This window comes from Kogia breviceps, chromosome 17, assembly GCF_026419965.1.
Source record: "Kogia breviceps isolate mKogBre1 chromosome 17, mKogBre1 haplotype 1, whole genome shotgun sequence".
NCBI classification, from domain to species: domain Eukaryota; kingdom Metazoa; phylum Chordata; class Mammalia; order Artiodactyla; family Physeteridae; genus Kogia; species Kogia breviceps.
Window position 1 is genome coordinate 60,063,385 of NC_081326.1, and position 23,960 is coordinate 60,087,344.

General features: G+C 41.5%; 1 protein-coding gene across 5 annotated transcripts in view; it reads left to right on the forward strand.

Annotated features, from left to right (window-relative positions):
• Positions 1-16,652, forward strand: part of COL14A1 (collagen type XIV alpha 1 chain) — a 242,324-nt gene extending 225,672 nt beyond the window's left edge. For 3 of the 5 annotated variants that reach the window (XM_067017540.1, XM_059043430.2, XM_059043431.2), the window contains 3 exons: positions 12,292-12,369; positions 14,035-14,190; positions 15,792-16,652. In XM_067017540.1, coding sequence (XP_066873641.1) covers positions 12,292-12,369; positions 14,035-14,190; positions 15,792-15,871 — 314 coding nt within the window. In that variant the 3' untranslated portion in view covers positions 15,872-16,652. Of the gene's footprint in view, positions 1-12,291; positions 12,370-14,034; positions 14,191-14,997 lie in introns of all 5 variants that reach the window. The other 2 variants (XM_059043433.2, XM_067017541.1) reach the window with 1 other exon arrangement.
• The last annotated feature ends 7,308 nt before the right edge of the window (positions 16,653-23,960 follow it).

Genomic DNA, 23,960 nt, shown 5'->3' on the forward strand with positions numbered 1-23,960 from the left:
CATTTTAATCAAGAGAAAATATCACGTTTGTCTAAAAGCTTGCTGCTAGGGCAGTTTCTAACCTCTGTTGGCTCCCAGGATTAATTTGTTATTGTTCTTTGAGGATAAAATCCCTGAGTGACTTTTGAAGTTGGAAAATATCTCTCCTTGAGCTTTCCCTGCCACCAAAGACCACATTTCTAATGACTGAATGTAAAGAAAGACAATATTTAAAGATCAGTTTTTATCAGTCGGGTTCTGTGGTTAACTTGAAAAAGATGGTCTTTGTTTCAGAAAATGAGAATAGGGGGATGGGAGAAGGATAAGATGAAACACAACTGAACTCCCCTAAGCAAACACAGATAGAAAAGGAATCGTCTATCTTCTGGTTACCGTTAAGTCAGTGACAGCACCTTTCAGAGACAGAGAAGTGGCTGTCAGGGCAGCAGATGACACACTAAAGCTAACTCTGAGTCCCTTATGCTTGTGCCACAGTTTACTGTGAATCCACAGGGCTGAGGAGTCTAGAGAAAAAGCTGGGTCCCCAACGGATTCAAAGCTGGGAGAGAGAAGTAGGGTTCTTATGTTCAGTTCCTGTGGCTGAAAAGAGCTGTTGGCATAGCCGATACATTTAGCAGAAAGCTTTGGTCACACATTCAGAAATGAAGCATAGTAGTTGTGAGCCAGGAATGCCTCGGTGGTAAGCATCTGTGAAACTTCTTAATGTCCCTTGTATCCTGCTTTATTCCTGGAAAAATTCTCTTTATGGGACAGATCAACTTGATGAAAGATAGAGGGCCAGTAGAGCTCTCATAATAAGTCACTGGTTGATGTTTAAATATTTACACGTCTTCCCTGGGATGTTGTATTATGGTTGATACTCAGCTGCATGAGACTTCGTCTTTTCATTGCCGAAAAAATCTGCTGAAATACATGTTTGCCTTCTTCCTCTCTTGCTTTCCTATCCCCTCCCTCTCATATCCTGAGAGATGAATTCCAGAGAAATAAAGAGTTTTCTCTTTTCACACCCATTAATTATCTGGCAAAGTCCAATTTGAATGTCCTTTGGAACAAGACCTTTCTCTGAAGGTTTGATGGATTGTGTTTTCCTAATGTATAGTGACCTTAAGGCATTGACAATGAATGCTTTTTCTCTTTATCTCTTTGTACCATCTTTTATTTTGTAGGTTGTTTTTTTTTTTTTTTCCTGTTACAGAGTGACCCTTTGCATTTACCATGGCTGCAGAAAGAAGCCCTATGTATTGATCTATGACTACGAACAAATTACTCTAAAACTTAGAAGCTTAAAACAACAAAACATATATAAGCATGGATTTTATGGGTCTGGGATTCGGGAGTAGTTTAGCTGGGTGCTTCTGGCTCAGGGTCTCTCATGAGGTTGCAGTTAAGATGTCATTCAGGGTTACAGTTATCTGGAGGCTCAAATGGGGCTGGCAGATCTACTTCCGGGACGGCTGGCTCACTCACTATCAAGAATGATTAGCAGGGTCTCAGGCCCTCCCTGACTACTCTGCTTATTATTTGCATGAGAAGGATGAGTCTCTCCATAGGGATGCCTGGATGTTCTCACAGCATGGCGGCTGCTTTCCTCAGAGCCAGTAATCCCTGCAAGAGAGCAGGGATGCATCCACAGTACCTTTGGTAACTAGTCCCAGAAGTCACAGCTTTGCTTTCACCATATTCTCTTTATTAGGAGGGACTCACTAAGCCCTGCCCACGCTCACGCAGAGGGGGACTAAGCTGTACATTTGAAGGGAGGAGCATAGAATTGGTGAATATGTATTTAAACACATTGTTCTAAATGAAACCAAGGTTTTCTGCCCTTGCCATGTAACCAGGGTAATGCTTTCATCTGTAAGAATGATTTCCATGCAGTTTGACTTCTAGCACACTTGTGAAGGGTTGGCTCATGCTGTGTCTGCCTGTTTTTGCCATTTAAATGGGTGTCTTTCTCTCCCACCTCCTTTAAATTATTCAAATGCCAGATGTAGCTTTGTAGAGGGAAATATAAGATGTAGATTTAAGCACGGTGAAAGAGTAGCACCTATTGGAAAAGGCTTTTCGTAGACTAACACTTTTCGTGACCCTATTTCTGGAATTAATTGTAGTCAGGATAAAATCATTTGCCAGTCAAACACAAAGAATTATTTTTTAAAGTCATAGACAAATTAAAATTATCATTAAATTGTGTCCCCACTCTTCGTACTACTGTAATATGACTATTACAGTAACAAAAAACGGTAACTGTTGTTTTGTTTTCCTTTTGCCATGAAAACTGATATGGTTGTTTCTGTAGCTTAAATGTTTTTTGAAATCCTTAATTGGAATGTCAGTGTAGTACGTTCCAGACTGTAGCAGATTCTTTGCATTGGATTTCAGTCCTTGTCTTAGTAGGTAATGGGTGATATGCTGGAAATACTGCCCAATGTGAATGCCATCTCAGGAAGATATCTTTGTGTAGGCCCGGGTTATGTTTTCCAGTCAGCTTCACTTCAAGTCTGTACCCTTTGCTCTAGCCAAACGGAACTACTCAGGGCTCTCAGTATGAGTCAGCTTTTGCTGCATAAGAAATCACAAAAATCTCAGTAACATACAACAATAGATATTATTTCTCACCACATGTCTGTGGGAGGCAAGGGCAGCTCTGCTCTGCTGGGGCCCTGGCTGGGGGGGCAGTAGCTCCCTAGAGTATGTTCTCCTTATGGCCTTGGCACAAATAAACAGGGCAACCCACCCATCAGTCGTATTTCAAACCTCTGGTCACATCATTGCCCACTGATATCCCACTGGTTGAAGCAAGTGACACAGCCAAGTCAAAATCCAAGGGACAGGGAAATGCATGAGCCTGTTGCAAGAGAACAGATGCATAATTCTATTGCAGAAGAGTGAAGAATTCAGACCACTATTTCGGTTTACCACATTCTTCATACATGCCTCTTCCTTTCCGTACTCAGTGCTGATTCCCGTTGTGCCCTGTTCTTATAGCCTTTCATGGATTTTCACATGCTGTTCTGACTCCCCAGAACTCTCCTTCTTCCTCTGGCTCATTCAGACTCAAATTTTGTAACTCATCTCAAGTGTCAGCTCTGCCAGACCACTCATCCCTCACTGGGGTTTGCTTGTTTGTCCAGTGCGTTTGTTGTTGCTACACTACTTTGTTCCAGCTGCATGAACAGGTGGAAGATCTGAGTAACATCTCTCTCGTTTAGCGCTCCCCGGTCCCCAAACACACGCCTCCGTCATAGCAGTTTCCCATTATATTGTAATTGTTGGTGTATTTGTCTGTCTTCCCACTGGACTGTGAGTTACTTGAATGGCACTGTGCCTTTCATCTCTGCATCCCCCACAAAGGAGCCTGAACACATATTTGACAAATGAATGGATGGCTGATCCCTACCTCATTACTGTGTAAAACATGTCATTTGGCACCAAGGTAGAATATACTTTCTTGAATTGTCCTTTATTGGTTTCACCTCTGTTAATCCTGTTTCACCAATGAGACTACATGCTCCCCACAAACCAAATTTAATGTCTGTTTTCCTTTTATTCCTCATAATACCTGTTATCTGATAGTTATTTCATGACTCATAAGTGATTTATGGTGTTAATTACCACTTGGCTAGCTTTTTGGCTGCCATTTCTCATTCAACCCGAGAGCCATGATAAAAGCAGAAGCCCATGTGGTTTAGTTCATCAAAATCTAAAGACATCCTGTTAATAGCCAATGACTGCCAAGTTGACAACGTCAGCATTTTCTTCAAATCATCATCATATAATTTTAGCCAGAAGAGCAGGGCAAAATTTTTAAATAGAAGTTTTGGTTATACTGGGTATATTTTATATGCATTTCCTAAATGTATAGAAAAAGCATTGGATATTTCAGTGCCCAAATGTAAGTGTGTCTAACTTAGATGTCTGTGGTAAAAAGGTCAAAGGATCTTCTGCCTATATTGCCTCTGTGTGTGTGTGTGTGTGTGTGTGTGTGTGTGCGCACAAATAATCTGGAAATAGAGAAAGAGAGAGACTCCCTTTACTTTATTTTTTATCATTTTTTCTTCCAGTTTTATTGAGATGTAATGAACATACACTGCATAAGCTTAAGGTGTATAGCATAATGATTGGGCTTACGTACGCCATGAAATGGTTACCACAGTAAGGTTAGTGAACATCCATCATCTCGTATAGATACAAAATTAAAGAAATTGGAAAAATATGGGTTTTTTTGTGAAAATATTTTTCTTAGTATTTACTCTCTTGATAATTTACGTATATAATGCACAGCAGTATTAATTATTTTTATCATGTCATACTTTCCATCCCTAGTACTTATTTATCTTATAAGTGGAAGTTCGTACATTTTGACGTCCTTTATCCAGTTCTCTTTTCCCCACTCCCTGTCTTTTAAATGTACTTTTTCATTTCCCAAATTTCTGGCCTTGAACATAAACAAGTGAGATGGAAGTATACCATGTACTAGTTTGTAGGATAAAACTAAAGCTGTGTATATTAGCTGTGATAAACCATTTTCAGTGAATTTTTGACACGGCTTTAAAAACAATAAATACATTATAATAAATAAGTATACCGAATGCATTTGTGTAGATGGGTGAAAACATACATAGAGAAGATATATTCATTAACCGTTTCCATTTTCATCGGTTCTAGATTTAACTTTGATATTAAATGATTATGTGAATATAGCAAAGTAATTTGACTTTTCTGGACTTTTTACTCTCGGAAAAAACATGATGAGGATCCTAGATATAGGATGTATTTATCTTAATAGTGATTCTTCATGCTTATTATGAAGGGCTGTTGGCCATAACACTTTTTGTTTGTTTGTTTGTTTGTTTGCTGTACGCAGGCCTCTCACTGTCATGGTCTCTCCCGTTGCGGAGCACAGGCTCCGGACACACAGGCTCAGCGGCCATGGCTCACGGGCCCAGCCGCTCTGCGGCATGTGGGATCTTCCCGGACCGGGGCACGAACCCGTGTCCCCTGCATCGGCAGGCGGACTCTCAACCACTGCGCCACCAGGAAAGCCCCATAACACATTTTGTTTTAAACTCCATAGACCCTGGCCTTGTCCCAATGCCCTGACAAAACTCCCTTCTTTTCCGAGAGTGGAGAGCATCACATCACTTTTCAGTTCTGTAAAGAATAAAGACCAGACCAAGCTCTAATTTAAATATCTATTTAAATACCATGAAATGGCTGAATATTCATGCTGAACCTACAATGCTCATTTTTTAAGCTATAGCACTTGGCTCATTTTCCTGCTAACTTTGTACCATTTATCATTTTCCCAACAGTCAGTGCTGGAAATGATATGGCATTTGAGGAAGAGCAATCAAAACTTTGGAGCTGAAAGTGATAGATTGGCGTTTGGTCTGACATTCTTATTATGTACCTATGAGGTCATAATATCAGTGGCAAAACTAGATGGACAAAACACCAGGATTCCTGGTGCCCTATTTAATCCCTGTTCTCTTTTGCTCCACCCCTGCAGCTGTGAACTGTCAACCTGCAAACAACGAGATAGGGTTAGTGTGTGATGATGAGCTGGGTATCTATCATCTTCTCTCCTCTCTCCTCCCTTCTCCCTCCTTCACTGCCTCCTCCCTTGTGCTTCCCCTGCCCTGTACTGCTCAAATGTAAGTGTGTCTAATTTAGACGTCTGTGGTCAAAAGACCTGAGGACCTCCTGCCTATATTATCATGTCTCTGGGTGATAGAAGACATTGAAGTGCAGACTATCCTGTTGTCTTGCTCTTGATCTGGTTGGTGGGTTCCTTTGGCTACTGGGTAGCCCTACTTAATGATTCAGTACGTTTCCCTCAGCTTTTCAGTGGGACTAGGACAGTGTTTATTGGTGGGGTTGAGCTCTGTAGGATTCTGGTCCACCTCAGCTGGTTTGATTGCTTTGTAGCATCCAGCAGAGGCAGACCCAGGTTTTGTGGGTCCCGAAACTTAAACAGTTTGAGTTCCTCTTTAAGAAAAATAGTATGACTTACAAACCAAAAAAAAAAAAAAGGGAAAAAAAGGGTAGGTAGAAAGTATTGAAGGAGTTCTATGCACGTAAGGGCCCATATTCAAATTCAGTCTGATACACAGAATTTGTCCTGACGTGGCCTAGACCACTCCCCAGCCAGCAGCCGCCAAAGCTGTTCCAAACCATTTCTAGCTCCCCCGGCATGCCCTGTTCTCTCTCATCAGCGAGCCTTTACGTGTGCGTTTCCATCCACCCCTTCTTTCCTTGGCTAATGCCTGCTCTTCGAGACTTAACTCCAATGGTCTGCTCTATTGGAAAGCGTTCTGAGATTCCCCACAGATGTCTCAGTTTGATGCCCTCCTATTTTGTTGTTGCAATTCTCCTACCGCATTATAGCTACTCGTTTGTCTGTTTTCTCTACTGCATGGTGACCTGTGACAAGCAGGAAGGATGCTTTTGACTCTGAATTCTCAGTATCTGATATTAGGACTGGACTGGGAGTTTGCTTTCGGTTTGCTCCTCTCCCTCCTTTAGCCTTGCATCACTGTGTTTCCAGGCTTCTTTGCCCTCTGCTCCTGGGCAGGTTCAGCCAATGGGAGGCACTGCGGAGGATTAGAGGGTAAGAGGAGGAGAAATGTCAGACTATTTCTCCTCTTAGCCGCACCCCTTCCTTCTCTGCCACTCCAGCTGTGGCTCCTGCTTCCAGTGGAGCATCTCTCACTCTCATTCTAGATCCTACCAGAAGGCTCCAGGCACACCATTTCCTCTCTTTGTCCCTGCACACCTGGGGGTGATAGTTGCTTCCTGCTGCTGCTAATGTTATGGGTTGCCTCATCGTTTCTGTTGGGCTTCTCAGTCCTTCTGTCACCCATGTAACCAAATCCCTGTATTGAATTCCCTCTGCCTGAAAGATCTAGAGTGGTTTACCTTTCCCTGGCTGAGCCCTGAATTATAGAGGCATACTAGATGGCTAGTTGTTTTATGAAAAAGGCAATAGGGAGAGGGACCCTTAGCAGTGGTTTGCAAAGATTCTTTGACATTTAAAACCAATATGTATTTTCCAGTCTTGGCCACCATGGCACAAAATGTGGAGCTCCGCATGCTGGTACTAATCCTATGGGCCAAGCATGTAAAAATAGCAGAGCCTGGAAAAGGACATAAAATACTTGTTGGATTGAGTCCAATTAGTCTGCCACCTTGTAGCTAGGTACTTGATCCAGTACCTTGTACCTAGCAAGCATTCAAGCATACATTGAATGAAAAACAGACTATACTTGGAATTTATCACTAGCCATTTCCCAGGCAACAGACAATATAATAACATAGCTGAAGCCTTGTCTCACATTTTCTGTGGCTTCTTGGTAGAATTACAATGAAAACATTACCCAGGCCTTGCATATCTGCCTGGGCATAAATTCTGAGTGTCACTCAGAATGTCTGGAATAAAGAGGGAAATTCTCTGCTCCATGGGGTAGCATGAGACTTCAGCCTGAGTGCTTGGTGTGGTCATGGGACCATAGAAATGGGTAACATCTTCCCACTTGGAGGCCAACAGGCCAAAGAAAATAGGAAACTGATAACCAAAGGCCAGATCCTGGGCAAGTCATCAGTGTGAGCAGGATAAATCCTATTAAAATCAACCCCAAGTATTGCTCAGAGCAGAGGGCAAGTGTGTAAACCAAGAGAAGTAGGTTGAGGAAATATGATAAGCACAGGGCTGATTTCTGAGTGTGGGACCAGAGAAAATGTGCAGATTGATTGGACAGGCAGTTCAGGAAGCCATCACTACAGCAAACAAGACAAACTCAGCCTCCAGGTCCAGCTTGGGATGGAGAGGCCGGGACTGTTGTGGTTAACTGTATAGGCCTCAGAATCAACCTGCCTATGTTGAAATCTTGGCTCTGTTACCTACTAGCTAAGGACAAATGACTTAACCTCTCTGAATCACAGGCCTCTTTTAGGGTTAAGAGTAGTTCCTGCCATCTCGGTTCTTGTGAAGACTGAGTGAGTTTATACATGTAAAGCATCTAGCATTCGAAACCTGGTGAGGCCATTTATAGGAATAACTGACACACCAACAGGTCACATTCTTGGTTTGTCAAAATCTGCAATCAGACCTTGTATTTCATTCATTCATCATATTTCTTGAGTGATTAATATGTGCCTGGTACTAGGAATATAATGATGAACTAGAACAAACATGTCTCTGCCTTAGTAGATCTGTAAAAGAAAATAGTGGAGGGTCAGTGTTAGATTAGTAGTAAGGAAGAATCAGGTAGTCCTGATGTGGTTTCTAATGAGACTTTTTTTTTTTTTTTTTTTTTTTGTATACGCGGGCCTCTCACTGTTGTGGCCTCTCCCATTGCGGAGCACAGGCTCTGGACACACAGTATCAGTGGCCACGGCTCACGGGCCCAGCCGCTCCACAGCATGTGGGATCTTCTTGGACTGGGGCAAGAACCCGTGTCCCCTGCATCGGCAGGCAGACTCTCAACCACTGCACCACCAGGGAAGCCCTCTAATGAGACTTCTAAAAAAGAAAGAATATGACAAATATACCACTCTACTGAGGGATGTTGATAATGGCGGAGGCCATGCAAGTGTAGGGGGTGGGGATATTCAGGAGCTCTCTCTACTTTCTATTCAGTATTGCTGTGAACCTAAGACTGTTCTAAAAAAGTAAAGTCTATTTTAAAAGTTTCAAAAAAGAAAGAAAGAAGAAAGTAAGATCTTAACGTTTTAATGAGAGTAAGATCTAAGAGAGTAAATCATAAAAATTCTCATTAAAAAAAGAAAAAAGAATGAATGAATAAATAATAGAAAAGATTTTATTCTAAATATTTTGGGTAACTCCACAGAAAACTAAGGATATTTTAATCTTAGCTAAATCATATTTTTGGTAAGTTAGATCTTCATTTATATCAGCTATGCTTAATTTTTTTAAAAGTTTTATTTATTTATTTTTGGCTGCGTTGGGTCTTCCTTGCTGCGCGTGGGGGCTACTCTTCGTTGTGGTGCGTGGGCTTCTCATTTGCAGTGGCATCTCTTGTTGTGGCACACGGGTTCTGGGCACACGGGCTTCAGTAGTTGTGGCGCGTGGGCTCAGTAGTTGCGGCGCACGGGCTCAGTTGCTCTGCAGCACGTGGGATCTTCCCGGACCAGGGCTCAAACCCATGTCTCCTGCTTTGGCAGGTGTACTCTCAACTACTGCGCCGCCAGGGAAGTCCCTTAAATGGTGTTTTTTAAACATATTTTTTTCATTCCAAAAAAAAAGATTTATCGGTTGTCATGGACCTGAGTATTCCTTCAGTCTGAGAAACACGGGTGAAGACATCGACAAATATTGATATATTAGCCTCCCTGTAGTTGGAACATTTCATAACTTCAAGGATAAGGAAATCTAAAATTCTCTGTTAATATATAACTATATCCTTAAAAGCTTTCCTTTTATTCTTTATTTTCTTTTAAGGCATCTTGAGGGGCTGGAATATTCTTTTGAGGACCTTCCTCTCTTACTTTGACTTGTATTGCAGATAATAACAAATGCCACTTGCTTTTCTCTACATACCTAGAAAATTAAAACAACCAGACGTTCTACTCCCCAGTCTTCCCCACCTTTTGCTTTCTTTGTGACTAAGCAAAGGATAGGTCAGGAAACCCTTATCAGGCGCTTATTCCCAAGGATACTGTCCTGGATGTCGTCTTCAGCCTACGTCTTCCACTTGTGGAGAATCCCCGAGAAGCCATGTCCTTACCATTGATCCTTAGGTACTATAAGGTCACGGGAGGCCTCTGAGTCAGTGCATTTAATCATGCTGTTAGTCATCGGTGTATTTTCTTGTGTTCTAATTCTTTAAAAATCAGTGGTTCCCTGTGGGGAAAGCAACTCCAACTCTCACAGAAGAAGAGGCTATTTCTGCTAAATTTCCAGATGCACATTAGGGCACAATTGTTTGCAAGTGAGGGAGCATCTACGTCCTATTAAAAACAGTGCTCACAGGACTTCTCTGGTGGCACAGTGGTTAAGAATCTGCCTGCCAATGCAGGGGACACAGGTTTGAGCCATGGTTTGGGAAGATCCCACATGCTGTGGAGAAACTAAGCCCGCGTGCCACAACTACTGAAGCCCGCATGCCTAGAGCCCGTGCTCCACAACAAGAGAAGCCACTGCAATGAGAATCCCACACACCACAACGAAGTGTAGCCTCCGCTCACCGCAACTAGAGAAAGCCCACGCGGAGCAATGGAGACCCAATGCAGCCAAAAATGAAACAAATAAATAAAAAGCAAAAAACCAAAAGTACTCACTCCAATTATTACCCAGTTAGCTAAACTAGTAGCTATTTGGGTAACGCCCAGTAGACATACTCATGGCGATTTTCTGTCTGAACAACTTGATTTAGCAATTGAGCATTAGATGTTGGCTTGTCTGAGTAAGTTATGTGATTTTTAAACTCAGATGTGATTGTAGTTTTACTTTTGAGAAATAACTCTCTTCCTGTCAGTTCCTAGGAGAAGAGTGAGTCTTGGAACAGGAGGTCAGAGGCTCGGTGGTCAGTGCCCTGCCCTCTTCCTGCAGTACTGGCCTTTTGTGAGCTCAGAAAACACCCCCAAGGCCACATGCAATAGGCATGGATGTTAGGGAAGCATTGAGGTGGATGGAGCAGCCCTGAGGACCCCTAACAAGGAAGAAGGGCTTTTTTAAAGGTGACAGGTATACCTTGACCCCAAGAGGTGGTCAACAAGGAACACAGAAGACATCAAAACTTCAAACGAAAGGACAATCAGTATATGTGCAGTGTAGGAAAAAACTGCTATTCCCAGAGCAAATACTACATCAATACCTTTCTTTCTGGAAGTTACAAACCAAGATTTTTTTTTTAATTATTTATTTTTGGCTGTGTTGGGTCTTTGTTGCTGCGCAAGGGCTTTCTCTAGTTGTGGCGAGTGAGGGCTACTCTTTGTTGCAGTGCGCAGGCTTCTCATTGCAGTGGCTTCTCTCTTTGTGGAGCATGGGCTCTAGGCACATGGGCTTCAGTAGTTGTGGTACGCAGGCTCCATAGTTGTGGCTCTCGGGCTCTAGAGCACAGGTTCAGTAAGTGGTAGCGCATGGGGCTTAGTTTCCCTGCAGCATGTGGGATCTTCCTGGACCAGGGCTCGAACCCATGTCCCCTGCATTGGCAGGTGGATTCTCAACCACTGTGCCACCAGGGAAGCCCCCAAGATGTTAAAAGTAATTATTTTCTAGGACTGGAGTCCTTTTTGTATCTTCTAATTTGCCTACAGTGAATATGTATTGCACTTAGAAGGGGAAAAAAAAAGCTGTTTGTAACTTTAAACACTTTAGATCACTTGCATGCCTGCTGCCTATCAAATTATTTTCCTTTATTTATGTTCCCTCCTAGGCTTTGCCAGTTCACACATAATTTCTTTGTAATTACGGAGAGATGTAGTTCTGCATTCTATTATTTCAAAGTATTGTTGTACATGAGAAACAGATACTAGAGATTTTCTGTGATGTGAGCCAGGGTAACCCAGCCCCCAGTCTGATTCTCCTCTCTGTCTGACGAATCGGGCCTCAATATAGCATGCTGTCACATGTTCCAGTCTTGTGATAGGACCCATTAGGACGATGAGGTGTCAGAACATGTATTTCTCTGTTTTTCTGCCTGTAAAAATGTATAGTTTGTTAACAACACCGTAAATTATTTGGAATAAGAAGTTTGTTCAGTGGAAAAGAAACATGAATAGGTTTAGATTTTTATGGGGCTGAATCAGCCAAATCAAACACAGGCTTTCCTAAAGCTTCCAAGTTTTTAATGGAAACTCACGCTCTTTAGAAATTTGCTGCCTAATTATAATTCATGCCTTTTGCAGATACATTACAGGGTGGACCAAAAGGAAAATGTTAGATCTGTCCACTTGTGATTTCTGTTGTGTTACTCGTGGAGTGCCAACTGCATACGTCCAATGGCCTGGTGCGTGCAAAGACACAGGCCAGATCCCTGCAGCCTGAGCCACTTCAGTGGGAGGGAGGACGATAAACTTGCAGTATTACAAATACAGAGGACAAGCTCAGATACAGAGCCAGCCTTCTGTATGTGGCTGTGCAGAAGTCACCAGTGTCAGGATTCAATTTAAAAGTCCCGTGATAACCATAACCCTAGATCAACCCTCAACATTGTCTTCATCAGCGACGTCCTTTTGAAACCCAGAAAAACAGAACCACCCAGATTTCATTTCAAGGAGAACTTTCTTTTCTTTCTTTCTTTCTTTCTTTTTTCTTCTTTTTTTGAATAGGTTTAACTGGTGTGAAGGGAGATAAAGGAAATCCAGGCATTGGAACACAAGGTCCAAGAGGCCCCCCTGGGCCAGCAGGTAACTCTTCCTACCTAACAGGAAACTGCAAGATGGAAATCCTAAGTCCTTATATTCACTTGGCATCGCAGGTGAGGCAAATGGCAATATTACATCCTTGTGTCCAACTGGAATGGCTATATTTCTCGTTCCTGTCATTGGAAAGCCAGTTTGTTGGTAACGAACCTCCCAATACACAAGCCCCCAAAGATACAGCGTATTCTGGGATCTTATTGGTTGCATGAGTTAGGCTGGGCTAGGCTATGCTGTAGTAACAAATAATCCCCAATGCTTAGTGGATTGATACTTACCCAAAGTTTGATGTGGGTAGGGTAACTTTCCCCCCATTTTGGAACAAAAGGCCTTGAGGAGAAAGATAAAGGAGGCATATCAACTTCCCGAATGCAGGATGAAAGATGTCATTTCCAGTCATATTTCACTGGCTGAAACTAGCCATATAGCCCCAGCCGACCTGTAAGGGAGTCTCAAAATCTAGGGGAACACATGGATATTTGATGAACACTCATAATTTCTGCCACCATGGTCATCTTACTGAATGAGTTTTGTGTATTTTACTATGTACTTTTAGAATGGCCTCCAGAAGATCATACTCTTTTATTAAAGTTATAAGTTTACAGTCCTGTTGTATATTTACAATCCCCGTCTTAGCCATATTGAATCAAATGACTTACCGATTTTTCTTTCCAACCTAATGATGATTTTGGAAAATACCTTTTGTAGGAGAGATTCCTAATGCAATGGATTCACTTTGAGTATAAATATTCCTGCTATTAGAGATTGTATGAGGAGCTGATCTAGCTCGTGCCTTACACAGAATGAGTGGTTGGAGAATGTTAATTGAACGGAACTGAATGCATCTGAGAGTCACAGTGCTTTTCAAATATAAGGTTATACGTGTTCCTAATTTTCATTTTGGTTCTAGTTGAAGAGTTTCATTTCTAGTTGAAAAAGGCCTTCTAAACACTGTTGGAATCCAGGCCTAAAGCAAAACAAAACAAACGCATAAACCAGAAAAATTCCAGACTGACATACTTCTTAAATTTACAAAAATTTTAATCCCCCTCTCACTTTCACTCAATGTAAGTTCTCAATTGATTCAAGCTAGCCTAAAGAAATTTTGGATTCATATATTGGGTCCAATTTCAGAATTCTCATTTTTCTCCTCCGGTATAATTACTTTCAAATTTAGACTAATTTATTCCAATTATCTGGGGCCATAAACCAGTGTAAGTTATAAGGTTGAGATCAAGTGTGTTCATGTGTGTGTGCACATGTGTGTGTGTGTGCGCGCATGCCCATACATTGAATTCATAAGGAACCTGCACTGGGAAACAGAAGCTCCATGAAGAAAACAAGGTTGACGGTGGTATGCTCCTTTCCCTTTCACATCCAAGAGATGATTAAAAAAAAGACTACATTTTGCTTTCTGGTTTCCTGAGCTGATTGAAAGCATTGACCTCCAGGAGAATATGTGATTGCAGTATGATCCTCTGTCCAGGAAATCCAGTTCAGGAATAGAACTCAATGAGTAGAGAGATGCAGATCACCCTAGTTGTTAAGATGTGTAATATGGCTTCTTGTAAAAGTTAGTTTACTTCCTGGTAGTCTGAAACTCACCCTGTGATGATAAAAGACCAACTGTTTTCATTGGTGGGTACTTCGTAGGACCTTCCGGGGAAAGTCGGCCAGGAAGCCCTGGACCCCCTGGATCTCCTGGACCAAGGGGTCCACCAGGTCACTTGGGGGTGCCTGGACCACAAGGTCCTTCTGGCCAGCCTGGATACTGCGACCCCTCTTCATGTTCCGCCTACAGCGTAGGAGGTAAGTGTCAGCCCTTGTGGGCTTTGAGCAATGTCTTACTATGCTTAGTTTCATAAGGGTGAGGGTGCTATAAAAGCAGACCTATTATGGGCGGGAAGCAGAGCTTGAATTGCTCACTACCTTTTAAATTATCCAGAGGCATCTTCTGTAAAGTACAAATTAATATAGAGGTTACCCCTGAAGAGGAAATTTAAAATAATACCACATCTAAGTCTTCCTTGCTTCCAAATGGCGATCCACACAGATTTGGCCTCTGACCTCATGTCTGATCATTGAGGGACATGTTTGAACATTCTTTGGGGCCTCTCATTCGGTGTTATTTCTGCGGTGTGGCCATGATGTCCTCTAAAGTTTTACTCTTGTTTTGGGGAAACCTCAAACTTAGAACTTTCTCCGTAATTAGGAGGGCCCTGGAGATACTGTTGGGTGACATCCTGCCCACCACATGCGTTTTAGGTCACCAAGGATTATTTTAAGGAACCAAAGTGGCCATGCTGTCCTTGCCTCTTACTAACTACTAGACTGAAATTCTGAAACGATTATGCTTCCTGAAAATATCTGTGGTCTGCATGCTGGAGGGTTGTGTAATGGGACATTTTCTAACATAGTCACACTTGGAAGCATCAAGAGAAAGGTTCAAAGACTGCTTTGGGGCAATGAACTTATTAGCCAATGAATTTAAATTTTCTGCTTTAGAATAAATTTAACCTTATTTGCCAGAGGGACTGGTCAAAGTTTTGCTGATGTGTTTTTCTCTGTTCATCTCTTCCCTCCCTGTTCTCTCAAATTTCCCTATCCCTTATTAAGATCTGATCCCTTACAATGATTACCAGCACTGATGTGGAACTCCTCCACTGATTACATTGGCCTGGGCAATTGGCTGCAGATACAGAACTGTCCTGTTGACCACCACCACCCATCCCCTGCCCCTAACAATGGGCACTCTGTTTCCCTGCCTCACCTGCTTCCCTACCTGCTCCACACACATACAATGATAAGACTGGAACTTAACCAAATCACGTGTCAGTTGTTATAGAAACTGACTGTTCCATATCAGCCTGAGCGTAGGTATGAGATTGTCTACCAAGAATTATCCCAAGCTTCCCTAGGTGAAGGCCCAGGACTAGTTACTTAAACGTGTCTTCTCCTCTTTCCTGTACCCACACAAATTGCTGGGCATCTTTCTCCCTGACCACCCTACTATCCATTCTTCCTCTGATCACCTCCCCTCCCTCCTGTCCCCTGGTGTTGGACTTCTAACACGAGATTGGTTTTTAAAATTTATTTTTCTTTCGTCATTCTGCTGATGTTTCAGGGTTTCTTTTGTAAATAAAACATGTGATATTTAAGCAGTTGGCTGTGATTCTAGTTTCCTAACAATTTCGGCAGCATATCTGTGCTTTCCTTCTTTCACTAACCATCTGAAACCTCCTGGGAAAGGTGCAAAGCAGTGTGGTGAGTAAAGGTAGCTACTACTTTCCACCCAAGCAGGATATCTCTGTACTTTAGAGACTATGTCTCTATGGACACATATTAGGGGAGGATATCAATTTATGGTTCCTGGGTTCTATCAAGTCCCCACCCCCACTCTTCCTCTCTAGCTCCCCATCCTGATCAGCCAGAATTCACCCCTGTCCAAGATGAGCTGGAAGCCATGGAGCTGTGGGGCTCTGGGATCTGACAGTCTCTGGAGAACTTGGAGGACCAAACCGCAAAAGCTCCTAAGGCAACTTATTCAAGAAGAATGTCATTATGTGGTTTGTATGCTACCTTTGGGGGGGGCTCATTTCACCAGCCTACATCTCCTCCTTGGACATTGTTAATAATATTGTTATATTAACAAAAAGTGTGTTTTAAAAAATTCCCCTTAATCCATGACACCATAGGATTGATTTCTCTGTGTTGTTTTAACGGCATGCTCAAAGAAAAATTGGCCAAGAAGTTTGAACTCTGGAATCTTTTCTGTGTTAGATGATCTCAAGTCCTAAAATGCAACAAGACAGATCTGACTGTCTTTGAGGAAAATGGGGTCCCAGCAGAACATAAATTCAAAGGGACTCGAAGATTATGCTGTTTATCCTTATCCCCTCTAGCAATGACCTTGCTGAAAAGAAAGGAGGGACATGATTGGAGAAACTACCTCTTGCTAAATTGATCTGTCCAACTCTGAGATCACTTGGTAACTAGCTCCACTGGTATCCAAGAATATGTGTTAGAATATAACCTTTCTGAATTTGGTGATTGTAAAAAAAGATTTAGTTTTTTCAGTGGCTTTTGACATGTAAAATAATGACTTGCCCCTGATTCTGATGGAGAAAGATCCAATTTTGATGAACAATTTATCCAGCAGTATGTTCCAGAGCTTGCCCTCCTTAACCACATGGATTACTTTGTACATGCAGATATATTTTTGCAAACCTACTTCCATTCTTTTTTTTTAAGCAAATAAAAATTTAAAACAATGTATGTGGATTGTTTTTATTTTATTCCATTTCTATATGTCACCTTGAACTTTTGTAGTCTTGGCTTAGGTTTAACCAGAAAAATGACAGCTGCCTACCTTTAGACACTCATTCAAACATTCATTCATTCATTCATTCATTCTGAGTGTGGTAGGACACTTAACAGAAAAAGGCAGTTGACTTGAGCCTAACAGACTGACAGAATTCTATTATTCATTTATAACCTACCAGACAGCAATGACTGAAAATGTAAGACTGATGCTAAATAAATGTTTGCCTAAAGAACTTATTTTCTGGTTTTAAGAAAAGCCTGAAAAACTCTAGAAGACAAAGGAGAAATGAGGTTGAATCTAATAGATTCTAATTTCTAAACTATAATTTGTCTTTTGCTCATAAAGGAAAACACTCGGTGTTTGAAAAAGATCTGGGTTCTATTAATTGTTTGTTGAAAATAGAAATGAAAGAGAACCATAAACTGAACGTATATTCCTTTTCCTCTTTGGCATCTCCCTAATAACAGGTAATTGTCAGAAGTAGGGATGGGGTCATTTATCACCAGAAGCTGGATTCTTCCTGGATCAGGAAGGTCTCTTGAGCTTCTTTGGGTCCCCTCACCACACAGATTGGTTTAAGACCTTCCCATCTAAAGTATTCAGACAAAAGGGTCTATGTGTGCCTTTGGGGATCCAGGTAAACACATATATTTTTTGCTGCCTTTGAAAGAAATGAAAGAAGACAGTAAGCAGATAACCAACAGTGGTTTCCTTTTAGTTATGGCACATGCTTCCACATGTAGAAAGCAGGACTAATGAGGAGGAAAGCTTGCACAAGATTGAATGACGTGACCCAGAATCACCTGAGAGAACTCTTTAAATGGCTGGGGTGTGTCACTAGTCAGAGCATTCCCTTGTATCTCAGATTTCTTGGTCTTCAGCAAGTGAGTAGAGAGGATATTCTGTGTGCATTAGTGTTTGGCCCTTGGAAATGCAAAGACTACTTATGTCACTCAGAAGGCCTTCAAAGTTTGATATAAATGGTGAAATATAAACCACTAGAGGTTCTAGTCCATTCATATCATTCTTTTCTTTAAATAAATTTGTTTATTTTTGTCCGCGTTGGGTCTTCATTGCCGTGCACTGGCTTTCTTTAGTTGCGGCAAGCGGGGTGCTATCTTTGTTGTGGTGCGCGGGCTTCTCATTGTGGTGGCTTCTCTTGTTGTGGAGCACGGGCTCTACGCGCGTGGGATTCAGTTGTTGTGGCACACGGGCTCAGTAGTTGTGGCTCATGGACTCTAGAGTGCAGGCTCAGTCGTCGTGGTGCATGGGCTTAGTTGCTCTGTGGCATGTGGGATCTTCCCAGACCAGGGATGGAACCCATGTCCCCTGCATTGGCAGGCAGATTCTTAACCACTGCACCACGAGTGAAGTCCTCATATCATTCCTGAGTTGTGAAGATACACTTGGCTTTGATTTTACTTGGTGATCTAAATTTGTTTATTTAAGCTATGGGAACATTTCATTAGTTTGGAATTTGTCATCACTTGGACCCAGTTCATGAGATTTTTATTGAGTGAAATGTTCTTAATAAAAGGTGTGATTCAAATTGAAGATTTTTATGTTTACAGTACATTGCCTTGTAATAAAAGCTTATTTTGAAGTACATTTTTATTGACTTATATATTTTGGCAGGAATATACTTATATTTTAATTTATAGTTTATATCATTTCTGAAAGTAATAAAGTAGCATTTCATAAAAGGACATTACTCATCAGAATTTTCATCACTTTGGTTAGAAACTCTTGATTTCTAGAACTACAGACTCGGGGCAGAGTGGTTGAAAAGTTTAGTTTAGGAGAAAACTGAGCATAAGTCGGAGTTTGGGAGAGTAACCAGGGCTAGAGATATAAATTTAGGAGTCAGGTGCATGTAGGTAGTTTTAAAGGCTATGGAAATGGATGAGATCACCTGGAACATTTCCCTACCTTCTACTATCCCTTTTTCATTTTTGTTTCCACACGTTCTCCAACCTGGTTTTTCTTATTTTATTTTGAAATGTATCTCTCAGCTAAATATTCTCCAGACTACAGCCACAGTGAACTAGTTGCAAAAACCCTTGATGCGTGCTCTCTCTTATTTCTCTATCTTTGGCATGCTTTTTCTTCCACTTGGGAAACCTTCATCTTTGCCCCACCCCAGTTTAAAGGACCTATTTATTTTTGTTTGTTTGTTTTCACTTTTCTTATGAAAAATGTTAAACATATTGAAAAGTAGAGAGACTAGCAAGTAAACGTATACCATCACCTTTAAAAAATAATTTTTATCATTTGGGCATATTTGTTTCATAAATTTAAAGTATTTTGATACAAGTTATGGACATGACATGTCACCCTTAAATGCTACAACGTGCATCCCTGAAAAACTAGGATATTTTCCTCAAATCCACAATTTCCTTATCACACCTTATGAAAGTAACAGTTATTCCATAATAACGTTTAATTTCCAACTTCCCTCAGTTGTCCCAAAGAAGCAAAGGACCTACTTTTATTCATATTCACCATTTGAAACTAAGCCAGGCTCCTCTTCCTGTGTGAAGCCTTCTCTGAACCCCACCATCACCACCTGGACCATCTCCATAACCATGACACCCTAGTCCCCTTTTCTAGTGAGTCTTTAACCTCTGAGCTCCCATTTTACTTGTGTGCGTACTTTAAGCTGCCTCAGACTGTCCACAGTGTGCGTAGCACTTAACAGCTGCTCAATAAATGTTTGTAGAATCATCTCACCCTAGCACAGTTTGACTTATAATCCTAGTCAAATCGTATACTCAGTCTACAGTGGGAAGAGTTTCCTCTAGCTACAAGCCAGAACATTTGGGAGACAGCAATAATGCCTAGGAATGAATGATCAGCTTCTTAGAAGCTTGCAAATTCAGATCTTTTAAGTATTTCAGAATGTGAGGAAGAGGTCTTTAAATCTTGTCTTCCTATACATGTATTCATTCATGTATTCATGTATTCATGTATCCATCCATCTCTTTGTGCATGCATCCATCCATCAAACTTTTAATTAGTACCTGCCATGGGTTCAGCCATGTATTAGGGTGTAGGGAAAGAAAAGGTGAATATGATGGTGTAGGAGCTTCCTAACTTCTTGCTCTAAGTTGAAGCAGGTAAGGTAATTTGGACAAGGTTGTGGAAGATCTATCCCATGATAAGATGTTCAGATTTCTGCCTGAAAGCAATAGGAAGTCAGTAGGGGTCTAAGTAGGTGAGTGACCTGATTGGGCTTATTATTTGAAGACACAATTTTTATATAGTGTAAATTTAAGATAGACTGGTGTGCGGAAAGATCAAGAAAAGAAAAAGACATTTAATGAAGACCTCCCACGTATTAGCCTCTATTCTGGATTCCTTATATTAAGTTGATTTCCACGAGTTAGGTAAGTATTCCCTTTTTACAAACAATCGAACATGTAAGGTAAGTAAAATGACACACATCCAACAGAAGAGGCAAAGAAGGGATTCTAACTCTAATTGGTTTGCTCTCGTAGCTCATGACTCCTTCCCTGTATATACCACGCTGCGTGGTGCAGTAGTTCAGATGACGAGGGCCTGGACCACAGTGGTGCAGTGAGGAATAAGAGGAGGAGAGAGATTTGCGAGCTGATGAGGAAGTATGTACTATGGGCAGAACTTGACTGATGGAATAAGGTTGGGAAATGACAGGCAGAAGGTAAGAATGGCTTCAAGATTGCAAGTTTGGGAGATTTGAGTGAGTGGGAATTTCATTGAGTTAGAAACTTGAGGAGGAAGAGAGAATGATTTTAGAATGGCATGCTGGTTTTGAGGTTTTTCTGCTTTTTTCAGAGTAAGTACAGTATTATCATCGGCAGATAACTCAAGAAGGTTGAGACGGTGAAGAATGATTTTGGATGACTAATTTAGTCTGTGGCAACCATCAGGACTTAATCCCTTTGGGCCTGTTCCCCCAAAGAAGGGCTGTTCAAATGCAGAATGGAGGTTTCCAAGGTATGAACCAAAATATTTGGTTTAAAAAAATCATAAATTTTTGTTCTGACTTGCTGGGGCATTGGAAACACTGATGTAAACAGTCAATTTGTGCCAGACAAGCTCAGAGTTCAGAGAATTCCTTTGCCACAAAGTCCTGGTTATTCTATACTCTCTAGAATAACTCTTGTCCTTAACAAAAATTAACTACACGAATAGACTTGCAACAGTTTTACATTATTTATCAGACTGAATAATTTGATTAGAAATTTGGCTGACACGAGATGCTTAAATCTATTGATAAATGAAAAAAGCAAGTTGCATAACAATATGTACAATATTTATCTATTATTCTGTTCATCTATCTGTATTGAAAAATTGGGATGAATAAACTCCAGACCCTTAACCAGGCTTACTTCCTGGTTATGAGATTGTGCAAAGTGTTCATTTCACTTAACTGTTCATGTTTAACATTTCTGTATTGTTTGAAAAATATGTTGCAGCAAGCGTGTGCTCTCAGAAACTTTACAGGAAAATCACAGGAGATTTCAGAGTAAAATTCTACTTTACAAAAATAATCTATTACCTTCTTAATAGTCTCATCCTAATGAATGATGTGAATGAGTGAAGAATTATGAGTCACTGATGTTTAGGAAAATGGAGGCAGGGATACTTTTAAAAGCAGAATAAAAGGGGCAGTAGGAGGGCTGGAATGATTTGCTTGTTTTGGTAGCATTTCTAAGTGCACAAATGTTAGTAATGATTTACTTTTTTCTCTGTATCTTGCTAAGTAATAAAAAACGTACACTGGCATAAGTAACCATATTTCATTGTTTGTTTGTTTCTAGAATGTTTAATTGCATTTTATCTTATTGATTAAAAACATTACCATGACCAATGTAGTGAAATTCAACTTTTCTAACCTAACTTAAAAGAAGTTTTATAATGGAATCCAAAGAAGTAAAAATATCTTTTCTTCAGCTCTAAAATGAATTTTGTATGGTAACAAAACAAAACTGAGTCAGATAGAAAAGATATTTATAATTACCGACATTCATCTCCATTTTTCCCTGTCCTGTCATCTGGCCCAGATTCAGTGGCTCCTGATAAAACCGTATCCCTGTTACGCCCTAAAACTCATGTCACAAAATCGTTAACCCGCTCAGCTTTCGCTCTGAGAAATCATTGCTATTTGACTGTGCTCAGTTATTGAATAGATGTATTGAAGAGGATTTGGTTATTAGAAAATTCACGTGCTTTCACTTTACCTGTCCTTTCTCATGTATATGGTTATAGTATGCTTCTGAGCTGACAAGTTTGCAGGCTGAAAGGATCGAACTTCACAAAATAGAGTTCTTTTTACAAACATTCCAGTTATCAGATTTGGACACCACAAGTAGAAGTCTTGCTAACTAAATCTCCATTGTCACTGGCCACCTGCTCTTGTTCTTGGAGTGTTGCCAACAAGTTCTATCTCTGATTCCACTCTCAAGTGTGAGCATGTTTTATCAAATCAGGAACAGACCACAACTTGAAGGACCGCAGGCCACAGAAAAGCTAGAAAAAAAGGATACAATTCAAAAGCTGATTGTACAGGTAGCAATAACAGTCCGTCTACAGCATTGGGAAAGTTTACTTTTCTTCTCCTGAAATATCTACAGTCCACATCTGGAGTGCTTTCTGCGGGAACTGGGTCTATACCTGCATGGCTAAAGATAGCTTTCAAGAATGGAGAGTGATTAAAAAGACCATGAACCCGGTCACGCATCTACCCAGCAGCTTGGCAGTGTGCGAATAGCCTGTTGGCTTCTGCTGTCATATTTCTAGACAGCTGAACAATGACATTTGTGGTCACCAGAAAGCTTATGGCTTGGACACCAATTCTGAACCCTAACGTTTACTTGTTTTTTTGAATTTTTGCACCTATCAAAGCAGGCACTGACTGCAGCAATATCTGGTGTGTTTGGAATCAGTCACTTGCTTTGTCACTCATTAGGGACCTATATTAGCTTGGAGTTGTTGACCATACATTCTTCCCTTAACTGATTAAAGACTGGCCTTCTCATCTCCCTAAATCTGCTATCACTAAAGAGACACTCTGTACGGTCAGGCCACTCAAGATGGCTGTTCTCTTCCCCTCTGTACGTCCCCTGGTTGACCGGTGCCTGCTTCACCCACACCCCACTCACATGACCGACCTTCCTATATGCTTGCACCAGGCCCCAGCTAGTGATTGTTCTTATCCAAGAGGTGGTGAGGGGCGTGCCCCTCTGCAAGTTTCCCTGGTAACCCATGAGCCAACCTGAGGTCAACTCCCCCTGTCACTGGCAATCTCCGCATTCCCCCTGGGAGCGAAGGCTGCGCCCTGTCCTGCCCGTGGTCTGCTGCACGTGGTGGGGTGTTGCTCCAGGACCTCGCTTCAGAGAGGTAGGCTTCCCCATCCATTAAACTACTGACGTCTCTGTCGCTGACTCTGGGCTCTTCTGTCCTGAAGCTGAGTGAGTAGAGGCCTTGCAGGCCTGCAGGGTGCAGCCCAACACCAGTGCCAGATAATTCATATTGGCTGCTGTGTTAGAGACAGGCTAGCTTCAGCTAAAATTATATTCTCTTCTTGAGCACAAATTATTTTCTCATTTCCAGACTCCCTCGGTATGGCCACGTGACATGTTCTCAACCTATGAAATATGTCTGTGGCTTCCGAGTCAAGGGAGTTAAGAAGTATGTGTGTGTTGTCTACCTGTTTCTTTCCCGTTTGCCACCTGAATGCAGGGGACTCCAAAGTCTTCTAGGAGGCTGGAGTTATAAGACGGAGGGTGTTTGGGTTCCAGAATGACTTTGTGGGAGGCCATGCTAACTCCTTGCTGTTCCAGGAATATTCCAGGGAATGGCCTATCCCATCTTGCCATTCTCACTGCCTGGAATGCTCTTCCTCCAGATATAACCTCATGGATCACTCCCTCTCCATGGAAGCTGTCCAGGTGTCCCACAGGTTTAACTCAATTCTGACACTGTCCACCTGGGCTGGCATCAGATGCCACAGGTTAAGGGCTCAGTCCCACAAGAAGACCCTCATTTCAGATGCCAGTCACAGGGCCAAGTTATCACCTGTGCTTCTGACTGACTGCTATAAATCAGAGGTTTCCATGATCCCCTCCTTGGGTTCGATTACTTTGCAAGAGCACAGAACTCAGTAAACTTCAGTTTACTTACTTGATTATTGGTTTATTACAAAGAATATGAAAGGATACGAATCAACAGGCAGATGAAGAGATACAGAGGGCGAGGCCTGAGCAAAGGAGCC